Source organism: Dasypus novemcinctus, chromosome 8, assembly GCF_030445035.2.
Source record: "Dasypus novemcinctus isolate mDasNov1 chromosome 8, mDasNov1.1.hap2, whole genome shotgun sequence".
NCBI lineage: Eukaryota > Metazoa > Chordata > Mammalia > Cingulata > Dasypodidae > Dasypus > Dasypus novemcinctus.
In genome coordinates, this window is record NC_080680.1 from 84,413,970 (window position 1) to 84,434,928 (window position 20,959).

The following is a 20,959-nucleotide window of genomic DNA, read 5'->3' on the forward strand; positions in this document are numbered from 1 at the left end:
CCGCCTCCTGCTTCAGCTGACCCTCGCTAGCAGATGGGCACCAGGACTACTATGCCCCTGTGAGCAGGGGATTTAACAGGGCTTTATTTAGGGAAGAATGGGCTGATTAGCCGATAAAGAGCATGTAAGATGGTATGGGGCAGCCTTTGATGTCTGGCTGGCGCAGCAGGGAACCCGGTGGTGAGTGACAGCAGTGTGTCACAGGATTACTCTGCTCGTGACAATACTGCTCTCTGTTCTTGCCATGTCACCACTCTGTTACAGCTACTTTTTCTGTTGTTATGCCCTTCTTTTGAAGGCATTTCTCTCTGCACTCCTTACATCCTCCCACCCCACTCCTGCCTTGAGACACAGACCGGCACTCAAGGATACAGTAGGTACCTTTTTTATTGGGGAAAATCTTGTCACTCCTGGAGGAAGAATGACTTTGCAGCTAATCTGCACATGGACCGTATAATTGTGGTCGGGGTAAACGGCAGAGAAAACGTGACAGATTTTCCACACCTCAGTCAGGGCTCAAGCAAATGCCAGTTGCTTCTTTTTGAGGCCTGTAAAGAAAAGTCCATTAAGCTCCACAAAGTACAGGGAGTTAGGCTGTGGCCACAATTATTGTTCTAAGCTGAAATGTCCCCTCTGAAATCCATCTGTCAAGAAAAAGAATGGGTTCCTTAGGTTTTACATGGGTGAATAAAATAATAGCACAAAATTCTCTAAACTATTCAGTATTCCATTTTGTGGTGTTTGTTCATGGCCTAGAATAATTACATATTATGTGCAAACTTCTGATATATATATATATATATATATATATATATATATAAATTCATCAGATTGTAAGCAAAATGTTTTCTTTAATCACCTGCCATACACCAAAGGTACAATTCAAATGGGGTTTAAAAATATGAATCAAGTAGGTTAGGTTAAAGGGAATTGTATCTCTCATACATGCCTTTATTCCTTTACTTGACCACTTTTCAGGAAAAGGAAATAATGTCCCCAAATGAGATCTTAATAACCAGCTCTCTGTCTACCTTGTCAGTCCTTAGTTCTGAAAGGGAACACTAAATGTCTTCTTTCTGCACATGAAATACTGTCACAGGCACAAAAGTTCTTCTGACACCTATACACACTAACCTGTCAAACCCCCCACCGGAAATACCTGCATATACATGTACACAGATGGTTGGTGATATTGGTAAAATATTGAATGGCCCCTTAGCAACATCCATCACAAAAACAGCATTTTTCTTCCGTGAAATGCAGCTCGTATTTTGAAGCTATGAAGATGCAGCAGTTCCTAAGAAGCAGAGGTAACATATCCTTCCAAACTCCTGCACCTTCCCAGGAGACTCAGAGACCCAGGGCTGTCTGCTGTGCGGGGACAGGGGTGATGTTGGCCAGGCTGTCTGTCGGCAGTAACACACATGAGTGAAACGTGTCTGGGAACTGTGAGCAGGCTTACCTTTGAGGGCCACAATTCTCTCATCTGTCTGACACACTGTGGAAAATGGTTCCAGAATATAGTTAACTAATGTGTTTTTTCAAAGCTTGGAGTTACTGGGATAATATTAAAGAGCAGGTCTACTATTTTCAGACCACCCTGTCTCCATGAAATGTATCAGGCACCACTTTTTTCCCCAAACAACAATTTAGTTTGTAGCTAAGAACCCTGGCTTCTGCCATCTGTCTTTCTGACATTCTTCTTAGGGTCTCAGAACATCTGGAACATCTTCATTATTAGTAATTTCTTTTGTTCTCCTGTTCTCAGCTTCCTCCTTTTAGAGTCTAGTTTGAATCCTGGCCAGGCTACTTAAAATCTGTGTGCCCTTTGATAAATGACTTGGCCTTTATTTATTTATTTTTTTTTAAGATTTATTTATTTATTTAATTACCCCTCCCTCCCCCGGTTGTCTTTTCTGTGTCTATTTGCTGCGTCTTGTTTCTTTGTCCGCTTCTGTTGTCATCAGCGGCATGGGGAATTGTGGGTGGCGCCGTTCCTGGGCAGGCTGCACTTTCTGTCACGCTGGTTAGCTCTCCTTACGGGCGCACTGCTTGCGCGTGGGTCTCCCCTATGCGGGGGACACCCCTGCGTGGCATGGCACTCCTTGCACACATCAGCACTGCGCATGTGCCAGCTCCACACGGGTCAAGGAGGCCCAGGGTTTGAACCGCGGACCTCCCATGTGGTAGACGGATGCCCTAACCACTGGGCCAAGTCCGTTTCCCAAAAGGGAGCAAATTTTTTTTTTCTTTTTTAGGTATCGGGGCCCGTCATTGAACCCAGGACCTTGTATGTGGTGAACCAACGCTCAACCACTGAGCCATATCGGCCCTTTGACTTGGCCTTTATGTGCCTCCATTCCCTCACCTCACAAGTGGGGGTTATCAAACCTCATAGTGTTACGGGGGATTAAACAAGATAACAGGTATAACACTGACACAGTGTGTGACACATGAATGAATGAGAGCACTTGTTGATAATAATAGTGATAATATTATATTCTTTCTCTTGGCCTTCATTGTACTTAAAAGTATCCTTGGAACCAAGACAGCTTAAAGTATAGTTACGTAGCAATCTTTTAGCACCCTTGAACTTTTCTTATCAGGAACAACCTTGAAAACCTGAAACCAGTTCCCAAAAGACTAGCATTAAGAAGCTGCAGCTGCATCTCCCTGAAAGCAATATTCTCATCATTAGGAGCAGCTTGCCTGCCAATTTTTATATGGCATTTACAAACTCCCTAATATCACTTAATTAGCTGAAGGCAAACCTGGTATCTTGCCCAACTGTGAAAATATTCTTGAATTCCTTGAGCCAGTTATCATTCTATAAAAAGACAGATTGGCCAAACATGAGATCAGAGGCTGGACAATCAAGCCACACTTGGAAACATGAGGATTTCTCTTTAAATTCATTGCACATGAGTCAGTTCTCTTCTGACTCATTCTCGCGGCGGCATTCAACACTATTGATCCTCCCCAACCTCCTTGAATCAGTCTTGGCTTCCCCCAGCACTGTGAGTGACAGCTCCCAGCTCTTCAACTTCATCTGAACTTCAGATACAGTCAGAACCTCCTCCACACCCCTCATCCCATCTTACCCTGCCTTAGAACCTTTCAGTGACATCCCATTATTCAATTAATTACAAACCAACAACAACAAAACATCAAATGCAAATCCTCCTCCTTACTAGGCCCTTCATGGACTGGCCCTGGCCAACTGTTGAGCCTCATCTGACACCCCCACTTCTCTCATTCTCTGCCTCAGGATCTTTGCCTGAGTATTCCCCGGGTCTGGAACTCCCGCCCTCTCCTCTTCACCTTTGGAGCTCTGTGCCTTTCTCAGGGAAGTCTTCTCTAACCTGGACCAGGCTGACCTGCTCACACCTCTCTTTCAAACACTTGTAGCAGTTTTACACTGATCTGTGTTATTTCTTATGTGCGTAATTAATGTCTGTCTCCTCTGGAATGTTGCTCGTAAGTAAAACCCGTGTCTGGCTTTTGCTTGTCTCCCCAGCACCTGTCATAGCACCTAGCACATGACAGGTACTCAATAAATATTTTTGAATGAATGAATGGAAACTAGAAAACATTCTGAAATTCTGAGATAAAGTACATAAATAGAGAAAGAAGAGAAAGAGACAAAAAGAGGGAAAGAAAGAAAGGAAGAAATTGACATGACATGAAAAAGTTAAATGCCTCTGTTTGGTGAACCCTGCAAAACCCTACTGCCTCTCTGATGAGGAAATTGTCTTCAGAGTCCCATGTTCCATTTGTAAATCACAGTCTCGCCTAAGAGAACAAGCATGGAGTTGGGATTTCCTTCCTCTTGGCATAAAAGCAGTCCCCAGGAAGAACAACAGTACCCCCTGCTGACTGCCCAGCATGGCCAGCCCTCTGGTGCTGTTTTCCTGACTTCCCATGTGGAGAGACATGGGGATCAGGCCACAGAATCTAGAACTAGGCTGCCATTAGTAGCTGTGAGGACAGATGTGTGTGTGCTATGGGAAAACAGAATCCACTCTTAGAATTTCCTGGGGAGTTGTATTAAAATATAGATGCCTACGGGGAGCGGATTTGGCTCAACTGATAGAGCGTGTGCCTACCATATGGGAGGTCCAGAATTTAAACCCCTCCTGACTCGTGTGGTGAGCTGGCCCACTCACAGTGCTGGTGAACACAAGGAGTATCGTGCCATGCAGGGGTGTCCCCCGCATAGGGGAGCTCCACATGCAAGGAGTGCATCCTGCAAGGAGAGCCGCCCCACACCAAAAAAGCGCAGCCTGCCCAGGAGCAGCGCCACACACACACAGCTGACACAGCAAGATGATGCAACAAAGAGACACAGATTCTGGGTGCTGCCGACAAGAATGCAGGCAGACACAGAAGAACACGCAGTGTGGACACAAAGAGCAGACGGGGGGGGGGGATAAATAAAAAATCTTTAAAATAATAATAAAATATAAATATAGATGCCTAGGCCCCAACCCAGGGGTCTACTGATTCAGTAGCTTTTGGGTGGCATCCAGAAATCTCTATTTTTTAATAAATACCAGTCCAGTATAAGGAAGCTTATAGAAGTCTGAGTGGGACTGCTATTTAATTAAAATCTGAAATCATGAAGAGTGATATGGAGGTGATCATAAACTTGGCTACCAAATTTCAAAAAGCTAGACCCAGGGGTAGTCCCTAGAAACTTGAAAGAATGTGGTATTCAGGGCAGGCAATGAGATACCTTCTTTAGCAGGATAGTGAGGTGCTAGCTAAATACTATATGGTTTGGAGATGAGTTATGATTAACTAGTACTATTTTAATGTTGAACCTGAGTGAGATTGTAGACACAAGCATATTCTAATGGCATCTCTGACAAGGGAGATGAGATGTGTGACTTTGAAGTTCATGCTGAATTGTCTCTTTGGGGCATTTGTACTGAGGAGATTATTAAACTTTTGTCCATGCTGAAACAAGGTATCGGAAATTCCGGGTGAAGAACACTTGACATATAGCAGCCACTGAGGGACTCTTTGTCAAATGAATCCATTTGTTGATTATTAAGTTTGCCCAAATAGTTTTCACAATGCAATTCCAAATTGGTTGCACCATGTGTACCTGTGCTCCAGTGGAGGCTTTGCCTCTTTCCCTCTTAGCAGACCCAATGCAAATCCAGTTTTAGTTCCCTTCCACCCTCTCCGTGATCAGGTAACGTGGACCGTGCTTTCCAGGGCTCTGGTTTAATTACAGCTGTGTACATGCAGCTTTTTACATTTGGCCTTTTCCTTCTTCCACTATTTTTTTTCTATCTGGCACCATGCAATTACCAGCTTTCTGCCTCCTTATGGAAAAAACACACCCTCATCCCCACCCGGCTAATGAGGCGATTAGAGGGATTTCACAGTGACCCTGAGCTTCCTCTGCACCTGGGTCACCTGCAGCCAGCAGGAACTACAGGGTATGCTTTCAGTCAGGCAGTCAGGGCTGACAACAAAGAACAGGAACCCGGCCAGCCTCTCCTGGGAGGGTGCTGGAGATGGTCATATTCACTACTGTAGCCTTCCAAGCACTGGAATTAGAAGACGGGGCTGGCCCAGCATGGATCGGCAGACACCAGATGAGGCTATGTGCAACAGAAGATCACCCAGCTCTTCATTAGATTGTCCTTGCTCAGAGTTCCTCTGATTCACATTTGAAACCTCAAGAAAGAACATCATCATCCCTCAGCTTTCCCTTTTCCACTACTCCAAGGAGACTATCTGTAAAACCAGTTTAGTCATTGTGCTAATTACTTACTCTTCTAATTTATCTCCACTTTCTCTTAGCTCCTTTCTGCCATTGGAAGGTTTATATCCCTGGCCCATCCACAGTCTCCTCACTTTAATGATACCAGAGCCTTTCCCTCTTGTTATGACCCGTACAGGATGACACTGGGTCTTTTTCAAATGTCACCTTTATTCCAGTCCTGTTATTATAGCAGCAGTCTGAAATGTAATGTCTTCACTACTTAATAGTCAAAAAGGGGGGGGGGGGGGGATGTACTTTGGGAATGGCCATCCCAGAGCAATCGCGAGTAGTTCTTTTTACATGTTAATTGTATGTTCTTAAGCATCATCATCATCATTATTCCCCTTAAGGGTTTGTGTGCCCTCTGCTATGCTGAGTCCTTCATGTGCATTAGCTCATTGAAACCTCACTATTTCCCTTTGAGCAAGGCAGTACCCCCATTTCCCAGGGAGGAAACAGATGTGCTCAGTCATATGTCCCCAAGGCTGCATGATCCTGGAGCCCACACCTATAACCACTCTTATTTTTCTGCTTCTTTCCATACCTTTTTTGCCCATACCAGTATTGGGCAAAATAGCAATTAGCGGAACTCTATTAAGAATACTTTTTGGGGAGTGGTTGTAGTTCAGTGGTTGAGTTCCTGCTTCCCATGTACGAGATCCCAGGTCCAAGCCCTGGTACCTCCAAAAATATATGTACTTTTTTTCATGTGAGCAGATAGTTTGCCACCTATGCAGCCAAAGAAATGTGATTAAAAGCAGGAGATATTTTGGTTCTACATATGGAAAATTTTTATTTGAAACCTTAGATAGCAAACCCTTGGGCAGCTTGTAGAAGGAGCCTTATATTTGTCAGGGCAATCATCTCAAAAGATCTTTGAGAAGAGATCATTGTCGGTAAGCAGACTTGGCCCAGTGGTTAGGGCATCCGTCTACCACATGGGAGGTCCGCAGTTCAAACCCCGGGCCTCCTTGACCGGTGTGGAGCTGGCCCACACGCAGTGCTGATGTTCCCGCATAGGGGAGCCCCATGCGCAAGGACTGCGCCCCATAAGGAGAGCCGCCCAGCACGAAAGACCCAAGAATGGCACCACACACACGGAGAGCTGACACAACAAGATGATGCAACAAAAAAACACAGATTCCCTTGCCACTGACAACAACAGAAGCGAACAAAGAAGAACACGCAGCAAATAGACACAGAGAACAGACAACTGGGGCGGGGGAGGAAGGGGAGAGAAATCTTGAAAAAATAAAAAAGAATTGTAGGCAAAACTTGGATCTGATTTTTTTCTCAAGTGTCTAGAAGCAGAAGAGTAGGGTGAAAGAAGCATGGGCTTTTAAGTCCTAAGTTCGAATCCCAACTCTAGCACTCAGTGACAGTTTATCTATAAAATGGAGGTACCGTAGAGTTGTTGTAAAGATGTGGTAAAAGATAGCGAATATCATACACATAACACAGTACTGAGCTTAGAGTGGTTGTTCGATAAGTGCTTTTCCTCCACTCTTTCTCACTTTCCTGTCCCTGTAAGTAGAAAATGAAAACATTGTAGAATCTTAAGGTTGGAAGGACTTTAAAGTTCCCTGAATCTGAACACCCTGGCCTGACTCTCATCTGTGGTTGCTCAGATTATCTGGCTCTGCCTCAGCAGTCTGGACAGTAGGGGCTCACTGCCTCCCGGCGCTGCCCACACCATGGTGGATCCTGCTCACTGGTAGACCTCCTAGAAGTGAGTCAAAATCAAACACTTTCAATTTTTACCCTTTGGCCTTATGTCCACCATTTAGTTTTTGTGAGATTCAAGTGCTGTATGTGCATGATTTGCAAACAAATATACAAGGTATGGTGCTGTTATCATTGATCAGGCTAATCCCTCATTCACATAATAGTGTATTAGATATCTGATGATGGCTTCTTAGCTTCTCCTACTCTTTTCTATACTCTTGCTAATATAATAGTCAACGTTTGATGGGCATCTTTGCAATAGGTATTGTGGTAAATATTTTGATACCTTATTTTTTTTTTTAAGATTTATTTCTCCCCTCTCGCCCCCACCCATGCCCATTGTTTGCACTCACTGTCTGTTCTCTGTGTGCATTTGTTGTGCACTTTCTCTTGTCTGCTCATCTTTTCTTTAGGAGGCATCCAGAACCGAACCCAGGACCTCCAGTGTTGGAAAGAGGCACTCAGTCGCTTGAGCCACTTCTGTTCCCTTTGTTGTGTCTCATCTTTGTGTCTCCTCATTGCATCAGCTTACTGTGCCAGCCCATGGTGTCAGCTCGCTTTTCTGCTCTTCTTCTCCAGGAGGCACTGGGACCTCCCATGTTGGAGGTGGGCGCCCAAGTGCTTGAGCCTCATCTGCTTCCTTCATTTAATTCTTGCAACTACCTCTGGCGATACCATTATCCCCTTTTTGTAAGTGATCAGACTGGACCTTAGAGAAATAAACACCTTTACAAAACTTAGAGAATAAATTGCACAGCCTCTAAGAGGATCTTACAGGTTCCACCCACTTAGAAGTGCTAGCTTTAAATCAGTATACTTGCCCCAGGATATATACCTCCAGACCTTTCAGCTGCTCTTCACCCCGCATGGCTTGCCAGTCTCATCTGGATGGCTTATGTCTGAGCCCATTCTAGTTTACCTGTGTTCTTTTCAAAATCTGTTTCTTAAAACTTCCTAAACTCACAATAGAGACTGACTAGAAGAGAGAGTAGGGCATTTGTTTTTACAGCTAATAGTAACAGCAAGAATCATAGTTGTCAGTGATGGAGCACTCAGCATGAATCCGGCACTGTCCTGTGCTATGCCTTACCTCATTTTGTCCCCACAACTATCATATGTGATCATTGTATTTTCCCTGTTTTACAGAGGAGAAAACTGCCCACACTCAACACTGCTTGTCACAGGGTGAAACTGCGATTCAAACACAGGCCTCTTGGTTCTAGGGTTCACACTGTTAACCAAGGTATCTTTTCACTGTCTTGGCATCTATGTCATACTCTTGGCTCAAATTTAAGCTTGCCAGCTAAATCCCAGTATGCTTGCACATGTGATAATTCATAGCACCCATCTTCTTCCTTTGCAGAGGTTTTTGTTTATTTTACCCAAGAGTAAGACCTAATATCTATCCCAGGTCAAGTTCACTTTTTTAGTTTAAACACATCCTTTTGGCCTATTAGGATATTGTGAGTATTCTGTCATCCAGGGTATTAGCTGTTCCTGCAGGCTTCTTTTCATCTGACAACATGATCAATAAACCTTAATCAGGTCGTTGATAACAATATCAAACAGGCAACCCCAGAGGGCTGAGCTTGGGTTTGGTGCTGGAATTCTGCCTGGAGTTTTATAAACTCAGTATTTTTAGGATATGATACTCTTAATTGTTTCCATGGCCACACTGCATTTTTCCATCTTAATAATTCAAAATATTTTCACAGATATTTAAAATTTATAAAGCACTCTAACATGCTCTAGTTCATTTACCTTGATATGGCCCTGTAACATATGCATAGTCCCTATTTGACACATGAGGAAACTATGCTTAGAGAAAGCTGTTGACTTTACAGAGTCATCAGCTAGGCAAATGACAGAGCTAAGATTCCAACCAACATCATCAGAATTCTGATACTTTGCCCTTGCCCTAACGCTGCCACTTTGCCATATGCTGTCCATGCTTAGGTTGTAACTGGGCATTTGAGCTAAATAATCTCTTAAGTTCTCATCCATTTCTGTTTCAGCTTTTCATTTTTCATCAACCATCTCTAAATGTTATATCAATCTACTCTCCTGGTGCACATGACCTTTCAGGGAACAAATCAATCATGGCATCGGTGGGCACTTAATTGATTGCCTATAATCTGCATTGTGCTGCCCTTGACTTAGGGCTAGTTCTTCTGTGTTCTTTACTAAGTCTTGTTCTTAGGTATAAGGGTGATAGTCACTTTTTTTTTCTCCCGCCCCATTGTCTGCTCTCTGTGTCCATTCGCTGTGTGTTCTTCTGTGTCCACTGCATTCTGGTCAGCAGCACCAGGAATCTGTCTCTTTTTGTTGCGTCATCTTGCTGCATCAGCTGTCTGTGTATGTGGTACCACTCCTCAGCAGGGTGCACTTTTTTTCACGTGGGGCGGCTCTCCTTACGGGGCACACTCCTTGCACATGGGGCTTCCCTATACAGGGTATACCCCTGCATGGAACGGCACTCCTTGTGCGCATCAGCACTGCGCGTGGGCCAGCTGGTCAGGAGGCCCTGGGTTTGAACCCTGGACCTCCCATATGGTAGACGAATGCTATCACTTGAGCCAAGTCCACTTCCCAATAGCTACTTTTTAAGTCAATCTTTGTCTATGTCCACAGAGCCACTCATACTGTCTTAGCTGAGCTCACCTGGAATGGGATGTGTTTTGGGGCCCTGGTAGTCTTACAGAAGCTAGACTTTGTTTGATTCTAAGAAATCACAAAGAAGGCATATGGTAGGCTAAACAGCATGCATCTTTGCCAAAACAGAATCCAAAGATTTTTTAAAAGAGTATCTTGATAGAGTTCCTTTTCTTTCAATGACCATAAAAGATTTTATATCATGTTTTCCTCTGGCAGGCTAAATTATCATCCATCCCATGTGTATTAGTCAGCCAAAGGGGTGCTGATGCAAAGTTCAAGAAATCTGTTGGCTTTTAAAAAGGATATTTATTTGGGGTAGTAGCTTACAGTTGTAAGGCCCTAGAGAGTCCAATTCAAGATACCATATGAGGTACTTTCTCACCCACAGTAAGTTGCCATGTGCTGAAGCAAGATGGCGGGCGAGGTGTGTAAGGGTTCCGCCTTCCTCTTTCCTCTTAAGGCTCTGTGGGCCCAGCTCCTTCAGATCTCAGCTGGAGGCTGGCATAGGGCTCAGCTGCTCTCCTCTCCTCAGCTTCAAACTATCAGGCAAAATGACTCATCTTTGCTGGGGCCACAGGATCAGAGTCCTCTTCTCTGTCTATGGAGCTCTCTCTTTTCTCCGTGTCTGCTTCTCTTGTCTTCTTGATTGAATGTCCCTTAGTGTAGCCCACCAAGGGGGCGGGGACTGCACCCTGCAGGCCCTAAAATGTGGCCGAATCAAAGCCCTAATCTTGATTTAAGCAAGTAAATGTAAAGCCTTTGAATTTAAATCAGTCATAGGGTGTCACACCCAGAAAAACAGACCAGTTTACAAATGGAATCAGTATCTTTTTTTCGGAATTCATATATAATCTCAAACTGCCACACCATGCTAGATGATTCACCTTTGTTGCTCCAGAGGGACTGCTTGTCAAATTCTGACTGGAGTTTGTTACTCTTATTGTCATCTGAGGACCACCAAAATCCTGTTCAGACATTGCTGCCTTTTCTTCATCTGTAAGAGCAAGAGCAAGGGTAAGGGCCTAGGAGCTTTCAGTCAGCCTCACGCCACCTGAAGTCATCACTGTCTCCTTCTGTGATCATTTAGAAAGAACACAGGCTTTTCTTCCAGTTTGGGGGTGTACTTCCTCTGGCTGTAGGCCTGGATCATTTGCTTACAAGCAGAATCTTTCAGATTAGAGAAATAGAAGCTACCAGTCCTCAGTCTGACGAGTCCTCTATCTGTTTGGTCTTTCGTTTGCTATAATTATACAAGAGGAAAAGCCCTCACTAAATCAAACTGAAAGCCAGAAGGCAAAGAGGTTTGGTTTTTGTTTTGTTTTTTCTATCTGGTTGCGTCATTGTCTTTTAGGTGTGTCACTTTGCCATGCAGGGGCCTGCTCCTCTCCACACCTCTCCATTTGAGAGGACTTTTTTCTTCTTTTCCCCAGGAGGTCCCAGGGATCGAACTGGGTCCTCCGTATGTTAAACAGGTGGGTACTCAATTGCTTGAGCCATAGCTGCTTCCTGAGGTTTTTTTTTTTAAAGAATATTTTGATGAGTAAAAAATTAACATTAGCATTTTCAGCATTCTACCATTTGCTTTTTTCGTTTCCTCCCCTAAAATGGCTATATATTTTTTTCTGATTATAAAAATAACATACTCATCCTAAAAATACATGTCATAGCCATTTTATTGTCTTCTTTCCAAGAACCAGGTATTTGGCTGAAGATTTTTGTGTTTGTTTTGTTTTTTATAAATTAAAGAACTTGTAGGTTTACAGAAAAATCATGCATAAAATCAAGAGTTCCCATATACCACCCTGTTATTAACACCTTACAAGAGTGAGATACATTTGTTACAATTCATGAAAGAATAACTTTATAATTGTACTATTAACAATAGTTCATCATTTACAATAGAGAACATCTTAATTTAAGACTTATTTTCAGAAGGGGCTCCAAAGTCCTTGAGATTTGAGGTAGTATGAGAATAGTTTTTATATTGAAAATATTTCATACAAGAAGCTTGCTCCTTGGGTAGAAAACTTACTGCACTTTGATTGAATATGTAAACTGTGGAGTCAGACTTCCCAGGTTCAGATCCCAGCTCTTCTGTTACTGGTTTGTGACCCTGGACAAGCTTAACCTCTCTGTGCCTGTTTCACAAAGTTGCTGTAGAAGTAAATGAGTTAAATGCCTATGAAGCACTTAAGCAGTACCTGGCATACAGCACAGTAAGCACCAGCTAAGTGTTAGCTAATATAATTATTTCTGAGGACTCATAACTTGCTTGGATGGCTTTGATCTGACCTGTTTTATATTCAAATACTTTAACAACCCATGTAATTTGTATTTGCTTAAACATTGTTTTAATATATAGGCCCCATTAATGTTGGCTGCCATTATCATCACTGTCATCATCCTCCTCCTCTACCCTTTAAACATAGCCTGCAAGAAGTATTCCAAAAGCCTGTAGGAAGGGTTTTAAAGGCGCATTTCAAGTCCTGGAGGATAAGATTTATTTTTCAGTGACTGTCTTGGATAACCAGATAGCTCTTGGGAAGAAATAATCAACTCTAACCATAAACCAAACTAAACCCCAACTATAAACCAAAATAAAATCTAGATGGAATTAAATAAATACAAGACTAAAAGAAATTATGTTTGTATGTCTTATAAATCCTAGGATGAGAAAGACTTCTCTAAGCAGTCCTTAAGACCATAAAACATAAAAGAAATTATTGATAAACTGGACAAAACCTGAATAACATAAAACAAAATTTAAAATTCTGTTATGCAAAAATATGCTATTAACAAAAGCTTGAATTAGAATGACTTCTACCCATTCATAGATGATCGTTCTATGAGTAGGTTGATAAAGTTGGAGAAGATCCTGAGATGTCTCTTTTCCAGTGGTCATCATAGCAGGGTATATAGATTTACTAATTAGACTGTGATTTCACCTTATTTGTGGTAAAAGTGGCATCTGCCTGTCCTGCTGAGTAATCCAGCCTGGTAACTGAGGGTGGATTTATTCAGCCTTCACTACAAGGGAGTTCCCTGTGGTTAGATAAACTGATCTGTTGCTTGGTAACAATGGGATTACTATGGTGGATGCTTGGGAAGCCAGTTTGAGAGGGGTTCGGATATTTGGAGGGCAAGTAGGACAAGAAAGTTGGCAAGTTTCTGGAAAAACTGCAGCTTGGCAGAAGAAGGAATTGAGCCCACATGCGCCCATCACATGCTCGGGTTTAGAGCATTTCATTTTCCTGTCTGTACTTTGCCTTTTTAGCACAGGGCCTCAGAACAAAGGAAAAGAAGACAGGAAGCTGACCAAGGGACAAGATGGGCCCTCCTGGAGTGGCTGCTGTGCAAGCAGGTGAAACCCCTGCAGGGTTGACCGCTGAGGTTTTTTCTCCAAAGGAAGAAGTCTGGGTCTGGAAATTTTAGGTACCTGCTTGATCTTGGGACCATACAGAGCTTCCAAGTTAGCAAGCTGCTGGGTTTGGGAGTCTTGAGTTGCTTACATATTGTGTTCATTATATGTAGTCTTAATGTGCCTAGCTCTCCAGCCTCTTTCTGGTGGTCTGCCAGTCTAAGAACACAAACACTGCCTTAGCGCCTTTGGCTGAAAGTGCGATGGTTCCACAGCCTGTGCTATCTTTGTAGGCAATTAGTGTATCAATCACCCATATAACTTTCTAGTTATTTATTTTGCGTTAGCAGTGGCAAGAGCAATCATTGAAGTGCTAGAGCTTATGCGGGGGAGAATATTTTGACTGAAATTTTGCATATTTTGAAACTCAGGTTGTTACATTTAAAATTATACACGTTGTGAGTACCTCGCTTCAAACAAGGAGGAAGAAAAAGCATTCCTTCCTGTCAGAACCTTTTCACTCTGTCAAGTAACCCATCTAAAAATAAACTACAAGCACAGAGAACTGGCAGCCATCAGTTTGGGACAAGTTTAAGTGCTCTCAACTGCAGGGCCTGTCTCCTGCTGCCTCCAAATCACACATCAGCCCTCCATGGCTTGGACTTCCATCAGCACGACCAGTGCACAGGGTCCACATGGGGCTGGGTCCTGGGAATTACAACCATAGTTCTTTAGGATAGATGGTGGATGCAATCAAAAGAGCTCTGGCCCAGCTATCAAGGGCCCAGAGTGAGTCCTGGCTCCTGTGTGGCCTTGGGGGAGTCATTTGGCATATCTGGACCTCCGTTTTCTCATTTTAAACGGTGATTGACTGCAAACCACATACCAACCATATAAAGCTACACTTTATATGTCTTGCTGTATTTAATCCTTTCAAAACTTTTATAAGCCTCATTCTAAGAATCATCCACATTTTTCAGATGAGGAAACTGAGGCACAGAGAGCCTGACTCACTCACTCAGTATCAAACAGCTAGTGAGTGGCAAAGCCAGGTTCCAACCCAGGCATCTTCTCAGCCCTTCAGCTCTAGCCTCTCCTGCCTCGCTCCTTATTACTTTGTCATCTGCTCCCGTCATTCTACTGAAACAAATCCTTATGAGACCTCAAAGAACTCCATGTGAAGTCACAGTCCTTCTTCCCCATTTATCCTGCTGGGCCTCTGTTGACCAGATACATCAGTCGGTTAGTCGTTCTCTCCTTGACAGGCAGCCTGGAGAGGAGTGTAGGCTTTGGGGTCTGCCTTACCTGTGTTTGCATCTTAGCTTCTGCACTTACTGGCTTGGTCTTAGACAAGTTACTTAACTCACCCTGAGTCTTAGTTTCCTTGTCTGTAAGATGAGGGTAATGTTAGTACCTATTTCATGGAATGAGAATTACATGAGGTAATGGACGTAAATCATTTTGCACAGAACCCCATAAAGTACTTCCCTGAATATTTCTAATCTTCTCACTAAGCCCTGTCCCTGACACACTCATGCACCCTCATAAACTCCCAGCCCGTAAATATTGTGTCCTGATTATCACCTTCCCTCAAATCTTTTTTTTCCAACAAAGGTTGACTTTGTGCTTCTTCCTATATGTTACAGTAGAAAACCATTGTGTGACTATAATATGGATATAGCTACACAATTACTTGAACCCTGTTCTCTGGAGTGTAATTATAAGTAGGTATTATTGCCTTAACATAGTTATAATGATATAACAGAATTACACAACCTTTAATAATCAGTTTAGTAGCACAGTTATTAGTCTCATTTCTAATTATTGGATTTGAAAGGCATTACATTATATTTATTTTGACCACAAATGGTCCAGTTTATCCTCCAGATTATTACAGCAAAGAAAATGTTGTAAATATAAATCTTAGAGGATGACATCTTCTTTTTGTATAAATCCTAAGACATGGCCATTTTGGTGTTGAAGGAATTACCAACATGATGACATGGATTTAATGGTAGTTGTTTTGTTATTGTTGTTGTTTTGGTTAAAATCCTGTCTTAAGAAACATTTCACTCTTCAATTTGCATAATTATTTTTCCTGTATGTGATTGGACTTCTATAAATTTTCTCCTCTGACCTTCTTATCAAATGGTAAGGCTACTGTCTTTTGAAAACAGTTAACTGTGATCTGCAGCTGAAATTGATTTTCAGCTTTTGGCATTTTCCCTACAGTGGGGAAGTACCCTCCCTCTAACACACAGGGCCGTGCCATGGAAAAGTTGCAGCTCTAGACATTGACTAGTCTGCCCAATCATGCCCTGTGTTGGAGTTTAGTGGGGTCAGAAAAATATTGAAGAACCTTCTTAGTCACTGAAGAGGTGTCTGTGACTAATACCTCCAACCATTGCTGTTTGGACCCAGTTAGGCTCCCTCTCTGTGCCTGGACGACTGAGTCCTGAAGCAGTTTCCCATAAAGAAGCCAAATGCTTTGAACTGCCTTGGGGATACTGGAGAACTGCTGAAGTGCTTTCTTTGCTGAGTGTTGTCGAGTTTTAGGGTGGGTTTTCCCCCCCATCCTTTGGCAAACTGCTGTATCATACACCTCATTTGCCATCAGTCTAAGTGTGTATAGCTCTTTCTTTCCCCTTGAAAACAATACAGAACAAAGCCTCACTTTTAAAAATGCCATGATATTTTGCCACCGTTATGAAAATCTGTCAGCGCTGTATCTAATCTTCTGGTGCATAGAATATCAAAACAAGCACTATTGAAGGGATTGTTCTTCTGTTAATACAAAAATGTCAGTTTCACAGTCTCGGAACCAGCCGCTCTCAGCCTCTTTCCAAATGGGAAAGAAAAAAATAGTAAAGTTTTTTTCCCCTCTGCTGTTACTGTTCTTCAGGCCTGACCTTCATAAGAAGACCCAGAGTAAACACCGCCTTGCTGAAATCTTGCGTTCGGAATACTCAAGTGGGATGGAAGCTGGCGTCGCCAAGGTCAAAAAGCAAAACAAACATAGAAAACCCGGCAACCAGCCACTGCAGAACTGAGCTGCAGCCTGCGCCCAGCCTTTGCCGTGGGAAAAAAATAAAAAACATCTCTGTGAAATGTTGAAAAAACTCAAAAAAAGCTTACTGAAGGACAGCAACTTACCAGAAAGTTTTTTAAAACTGTCTCCACAGGACTGGGCCTCAGTGTGGCTCCTAGAGGCCCTGGATTGATAGCCTATTCTTATGGGAGCCCTATGAAAAATAACTGGTTTCTTTCCCTGAATAAGTCTCTAAAGCTGTCCTAGAAGCCACAGCTCTTATCTTTCATGTGGGGAGTACTGATAGAAATTAATTTGGAGGGCTAGTATGAATTGGCAATTAACTTATATTTTGTCTTATATTTATCCCATCAGTGCCAGGCACTTATCTTCACCCAGGTCCCAACTTGCCTTAGATAAAATTGTACCCCCAGGACTTAAATGTAAAAGCCTAATGTTCTGTGCATCAGCCTGAGGGATTTTATTTTGCCCTGTAATGATGTTCTAAAGAAGTTTCATGATTTTACTTGAGCCCTATCAATGTATATAATTGGCATAAATTTTGTAAAAAAGGTTTTAAAAATTAGTATTCATTTGTATGAGAGGAGAAAAAACTATTTTGCAAATAATCATTTACTTTATGTACAAATGCTTTGATAAAAAGGCCCAAAATAGTTTTAGAATGGGTCAAAATGGCCAGAATGTTTTCATCCGTGAACACACTGTGTTTACATACATTGCTCCCTCTTCTGTGCATCCACTAGAAACCTCTCAGGGTTAATTGATTTGCTGTTGTCTTTTTTATTTGCATTTGAAGTTGGAAGGCACCTATGTCTTGAGGGTTTTTTTTTTCCCCTCTCATAGAATCCTATCTTGTCTTCTAGAAAGGCCTGGGGGTCTTTGCTCTGTGACCCAGGCAACAGCTGTCCCTTCCCCATTGTGTTTCCTGGAAGTTTAAAACGGGACCCCTGGAGCATATTGATTTCCCAATAAATGTAAGATTTGAACATGGGCAACTCTAGAGGGGCCCAGAAGAAAAGGTTAAAAAGCCTCAGCACCTCTCCCATTTGGGCACTTCTCATGTTCTCTTCGCCCTGTCTCTCATTCTGTTTTCCTTCTTTGTCCTCTGTAATTATACTGAGCCAACCACCCCTTGGTTTTCCTGCAACCGTATGTTGAGACCCAATTTCAGTAGAAGCTCCAAATCCAAATGAACTAAATGACCAGGAAAATATCGTGGGGTTTGGCAAGGTGGGCCATTCTTCGGTGACTAAGGAGAGGTCAGCATTCTTATCTTAGTCCCCTCTCAGAGAGCAGGCAGTCAGACTCAAGGTGAGAGACAACAAAAAACCACGTTAGGAAGGACTCAGATGTGAGGGCAAGTATGAGCTCAGTAAGAATAGATCTTCTACAAGAGGAAGAATATGACCTTCTCAGAGTTGGCTATCACAGATGAATTTATAGGGATGGTTGGCGAAATTTGTAACTATTTTTGTCTTTTAACCCTGCAGCACATGACAAACTGACTTTGGGCAAATCTGCCACTTTTTCCCTTTTAACCTTTTATTTGGGAGAGAAAAAGGAGAAATCAAACTTGATAGACAAAACCAGCTGTGTGGGAAACAGGATTAATGCCAGTGAGTGGGGATGATCAAAGAAAAGAAAGTGCATGGTTTTTAGAAGAGAATGCATTCCGTTAAAAGAATCCATAGAGTTCTGCATTCCTGAGGGGAGAAGTGCTGGAACCTTGCAACGTGTGTAAGTCGCCATAATTCCAAGATCAAAATGGTAAGGGTTGCTTTCATAGATGCTATGTGGACCTGTTTCTATGTAGAATTGATGTATTATCCTGGTTAATAAACACAGATTTAGCAGATTTGGGGTTAATATTGTCTAAATTTAAATAACCTTAAAATAAATGTCTTTCTTACGGCTCTTGACAGATTATATATTTCAGAAATCAATTAGGCAAAGTTTTAGCCTTATTCCACTGTACAGACTCTAATTTTGTATGTATTTTCGATGAATTATGCCTTTTTAATTTCCCAAACTTACCCATTTCTCTGAGTCATACATTTGATTCTCATACTTAAAGTCACAGAGAATTTGGACGTTTAATGGTATGTTGCAGCCTAAAGCTTTTTTCCCCAGTGAGCTTGTAGAACGCCTTTTTAAATCCAGAGCATCTTCATGTTTGCAACCCTTAAAAGCCGCACATCTTCAATAGGGCCCCCCATTCTCAACCACTGAAGGGCAAAGAGCCCATGGTGGCTGAGGGGCCTGTGTTTGATCCTATTAAGTCGATGCTGATGCAACGCAGATGGCATCTTCCACCCTATAGATGCAAAGAACCAACCACATACATCTCAGCCCACATTTTTTGAAAAAACCCAATGAATTCCTTTGATTTTTTTTTCCTGGATTGTAGGGAGGTGAGATTTAGGGAGGAAAGAGGAGTAAATGAGAGCCATTTAAGGCTTATATATCCCAAACTGCTAGTGGCCTCACTATTTAGCACTTTAAACCTTCAACAAAAAGTCAGTGGAAGCCATTAAAATCTGTCACTTTCTAGAGAGAAATTGAAGGCATTTCATTGGAAGAGCCCAGCCTGAAAAGGGCACTTAACCAACTGGTCTTGTTAAACTGCCTCAATGACCCAAATTGCACTTTCTCTCTTAAACTGCTCCACCCTAGGACAAATTCAGAGCAAGGCCTGTCAATAAGAGGAAAGTGGGGCACCCTTAAAATCAGCGTGACTTCTCAGAAATTTCCAGAGGCCTTGCGACTAGGCCAGTATGGGAACTTCTTTTCAACTCTGTTGCCTCCATTCGGATGACTAGGATTTTAAAGGAAGGGTGGGCAGTGGGTGGAGAAGCCGAAAAGATGCCTTCTCAATGCACCTGCTATTGTTCTGCCTGCTTGGGGTCTCTCACTGTCTTTTCCCCCCTTTTCCCCTATCTTAAATGAGAGTTCACTCAGCCCCAGGGTTGGGAACAGAGAAACCAATTTCACCTTCTAAATGGATGAAAGTAAAAGCCCACCTCGCTGAAAAGGTTGTAAAGTTATTATTACAGATGGGAGCTGCAGGACAATTTAAAATATTGTAATTATAAACTTGTAGGAAAGCCTTGTTCTTCATTAATGTAAGATATGAAATCGCCTCTGATGTACAAGGACAATTACATAGTTGAGAATGTGTCTGTGATTTACACTGCTGCTGTGTAAATGTAAGGATGGTTGCTCTAGTCTACCTCCTTCACTTTCGCAAAATGAAAAGCACACCAGTGCAAGTTGTCCTTTGATAGATTTTTAATATGATTTTAAAGAGTTTTGTTTGGTCTCATTCTTATTCAATGAGATTAATTTAAAGCACTTATCCCCTGGGTTTAAGTCAATCCATGTAGGATTTCGGCAGGGTTTGTTGCATGGGGGGTTTTGTTTGCAGGAGGCTATGAGAGACTCCTTTCCCACTTCATTAACCCTGAGTTGGGGACAATCCCCTCTCGCCCCCCACCACAGCCAGCGCTGGGGATTTACCAGCCCCCCATTCACATGCAAAAGAACTCCAAAGCCGAGGGGCTCCTTGACTTAATTAGCTGCTGTGCATTTTGCAAAATTAGAATAATACCCTCTACTTCCCAGGAAAGAAACCCGATGGGGTGATGGGGGGGTAGGGGGGTGGGGGGGTGGGGGGGTGGGGGTGAGGTGGGAGGAAACAGTAGCAGGCCTGCCTAGGGTCTGGTTTTCGTGAGGGGTAATAATCTGAACACAGCCCCCCACCCCTTCTCAGCAGGGCAGTTTTTCCTTTCCCACAGCAATGATGCTCGCAAAACGAGGGTTTCTACTTACTGGGCCCCAAAACTTCCCAGGCCTGTGCGTTTCTTCCATCTTGGGGGGGTCTTTGGGCTGCAGGTGGTGTGTGGGAGGGGAGCACCTGCTTCCTCCCCAGAGAGGGACCAGCTTCGTGAGGTGACCTTGGCCCTTTGATCGTGAACTGGAGGCCTTCAGTCTGGCTGGGGAATTAAATCCACTCCCCTGAGATCCTGGGGCGGCGGGAAGGGGTGGGGAAGGGAGCAGACGTCGGGATTTGGCTCCCCTCTGGGTCTCATGCCCAGCTTACTCCCGGGGTGGAGATAAGTGAGAAGATGCGAGAGTGCGAGGTTACCCGAGGTGGCGCCAGTTTGGCAGCACAGGCGCGTGGGGACGCGCCCGGCACCCCGGAGCAGCCTTGGCGCCCGTGAGCGTCCGCAGCTCGAGCCCGACCGGGGCGCGGCTCGGGAGGGGGGTCCCGAGATGGGAGCGAGCAGCCTCGGAGCCCATCTGTCGGCACCGCGCCGTCGGGCCGGTCACCAGCTGCTGGCGCCCTTGTCGCAGTCAGATGAGTCGGCCCGGCGAGGGCACCGCAGCCGAGCGA

The 20,959-nt window shown here is 43.4% G+C and overlaps 1 protein-coding gene across 2 annotated transcripts in view; it reads left to right on the forward strand.

Annotated features, from left to right (window-relative positions):
* Positions 1 to 18,421, forward strand: part of DDX31 (DEAD-box helicase 31) — a 79,624-nt gene extending 61,203 nt beyond the window's left edge. Inside the window, exons 20-21 of one of the 2 annotated variants that reach the window (XM_071216874.1) lie at positions 13,434 to 13,520; positions 16,420 to 16,625. In XM_071216874.1, the coding sequence (XP_071072975.1) occupies positions 13,434 to 13,520; positions 16,420 to 16,567 (235 nt within the window). In that variant the 3' untranslated portion in view covers positions 16,568 to 16,625. Of the gene's footprint in view, positions 1 to 13,433; positions 13,521 to 16,419 lie in introns of both variants that reach the window. The other variant, XM_004485234.5, reaches the window with a different exon arrangement.
* The last annotated feature ends 2,538 nt before the right edge of the window (positions 18,422 to 20,959 follow it).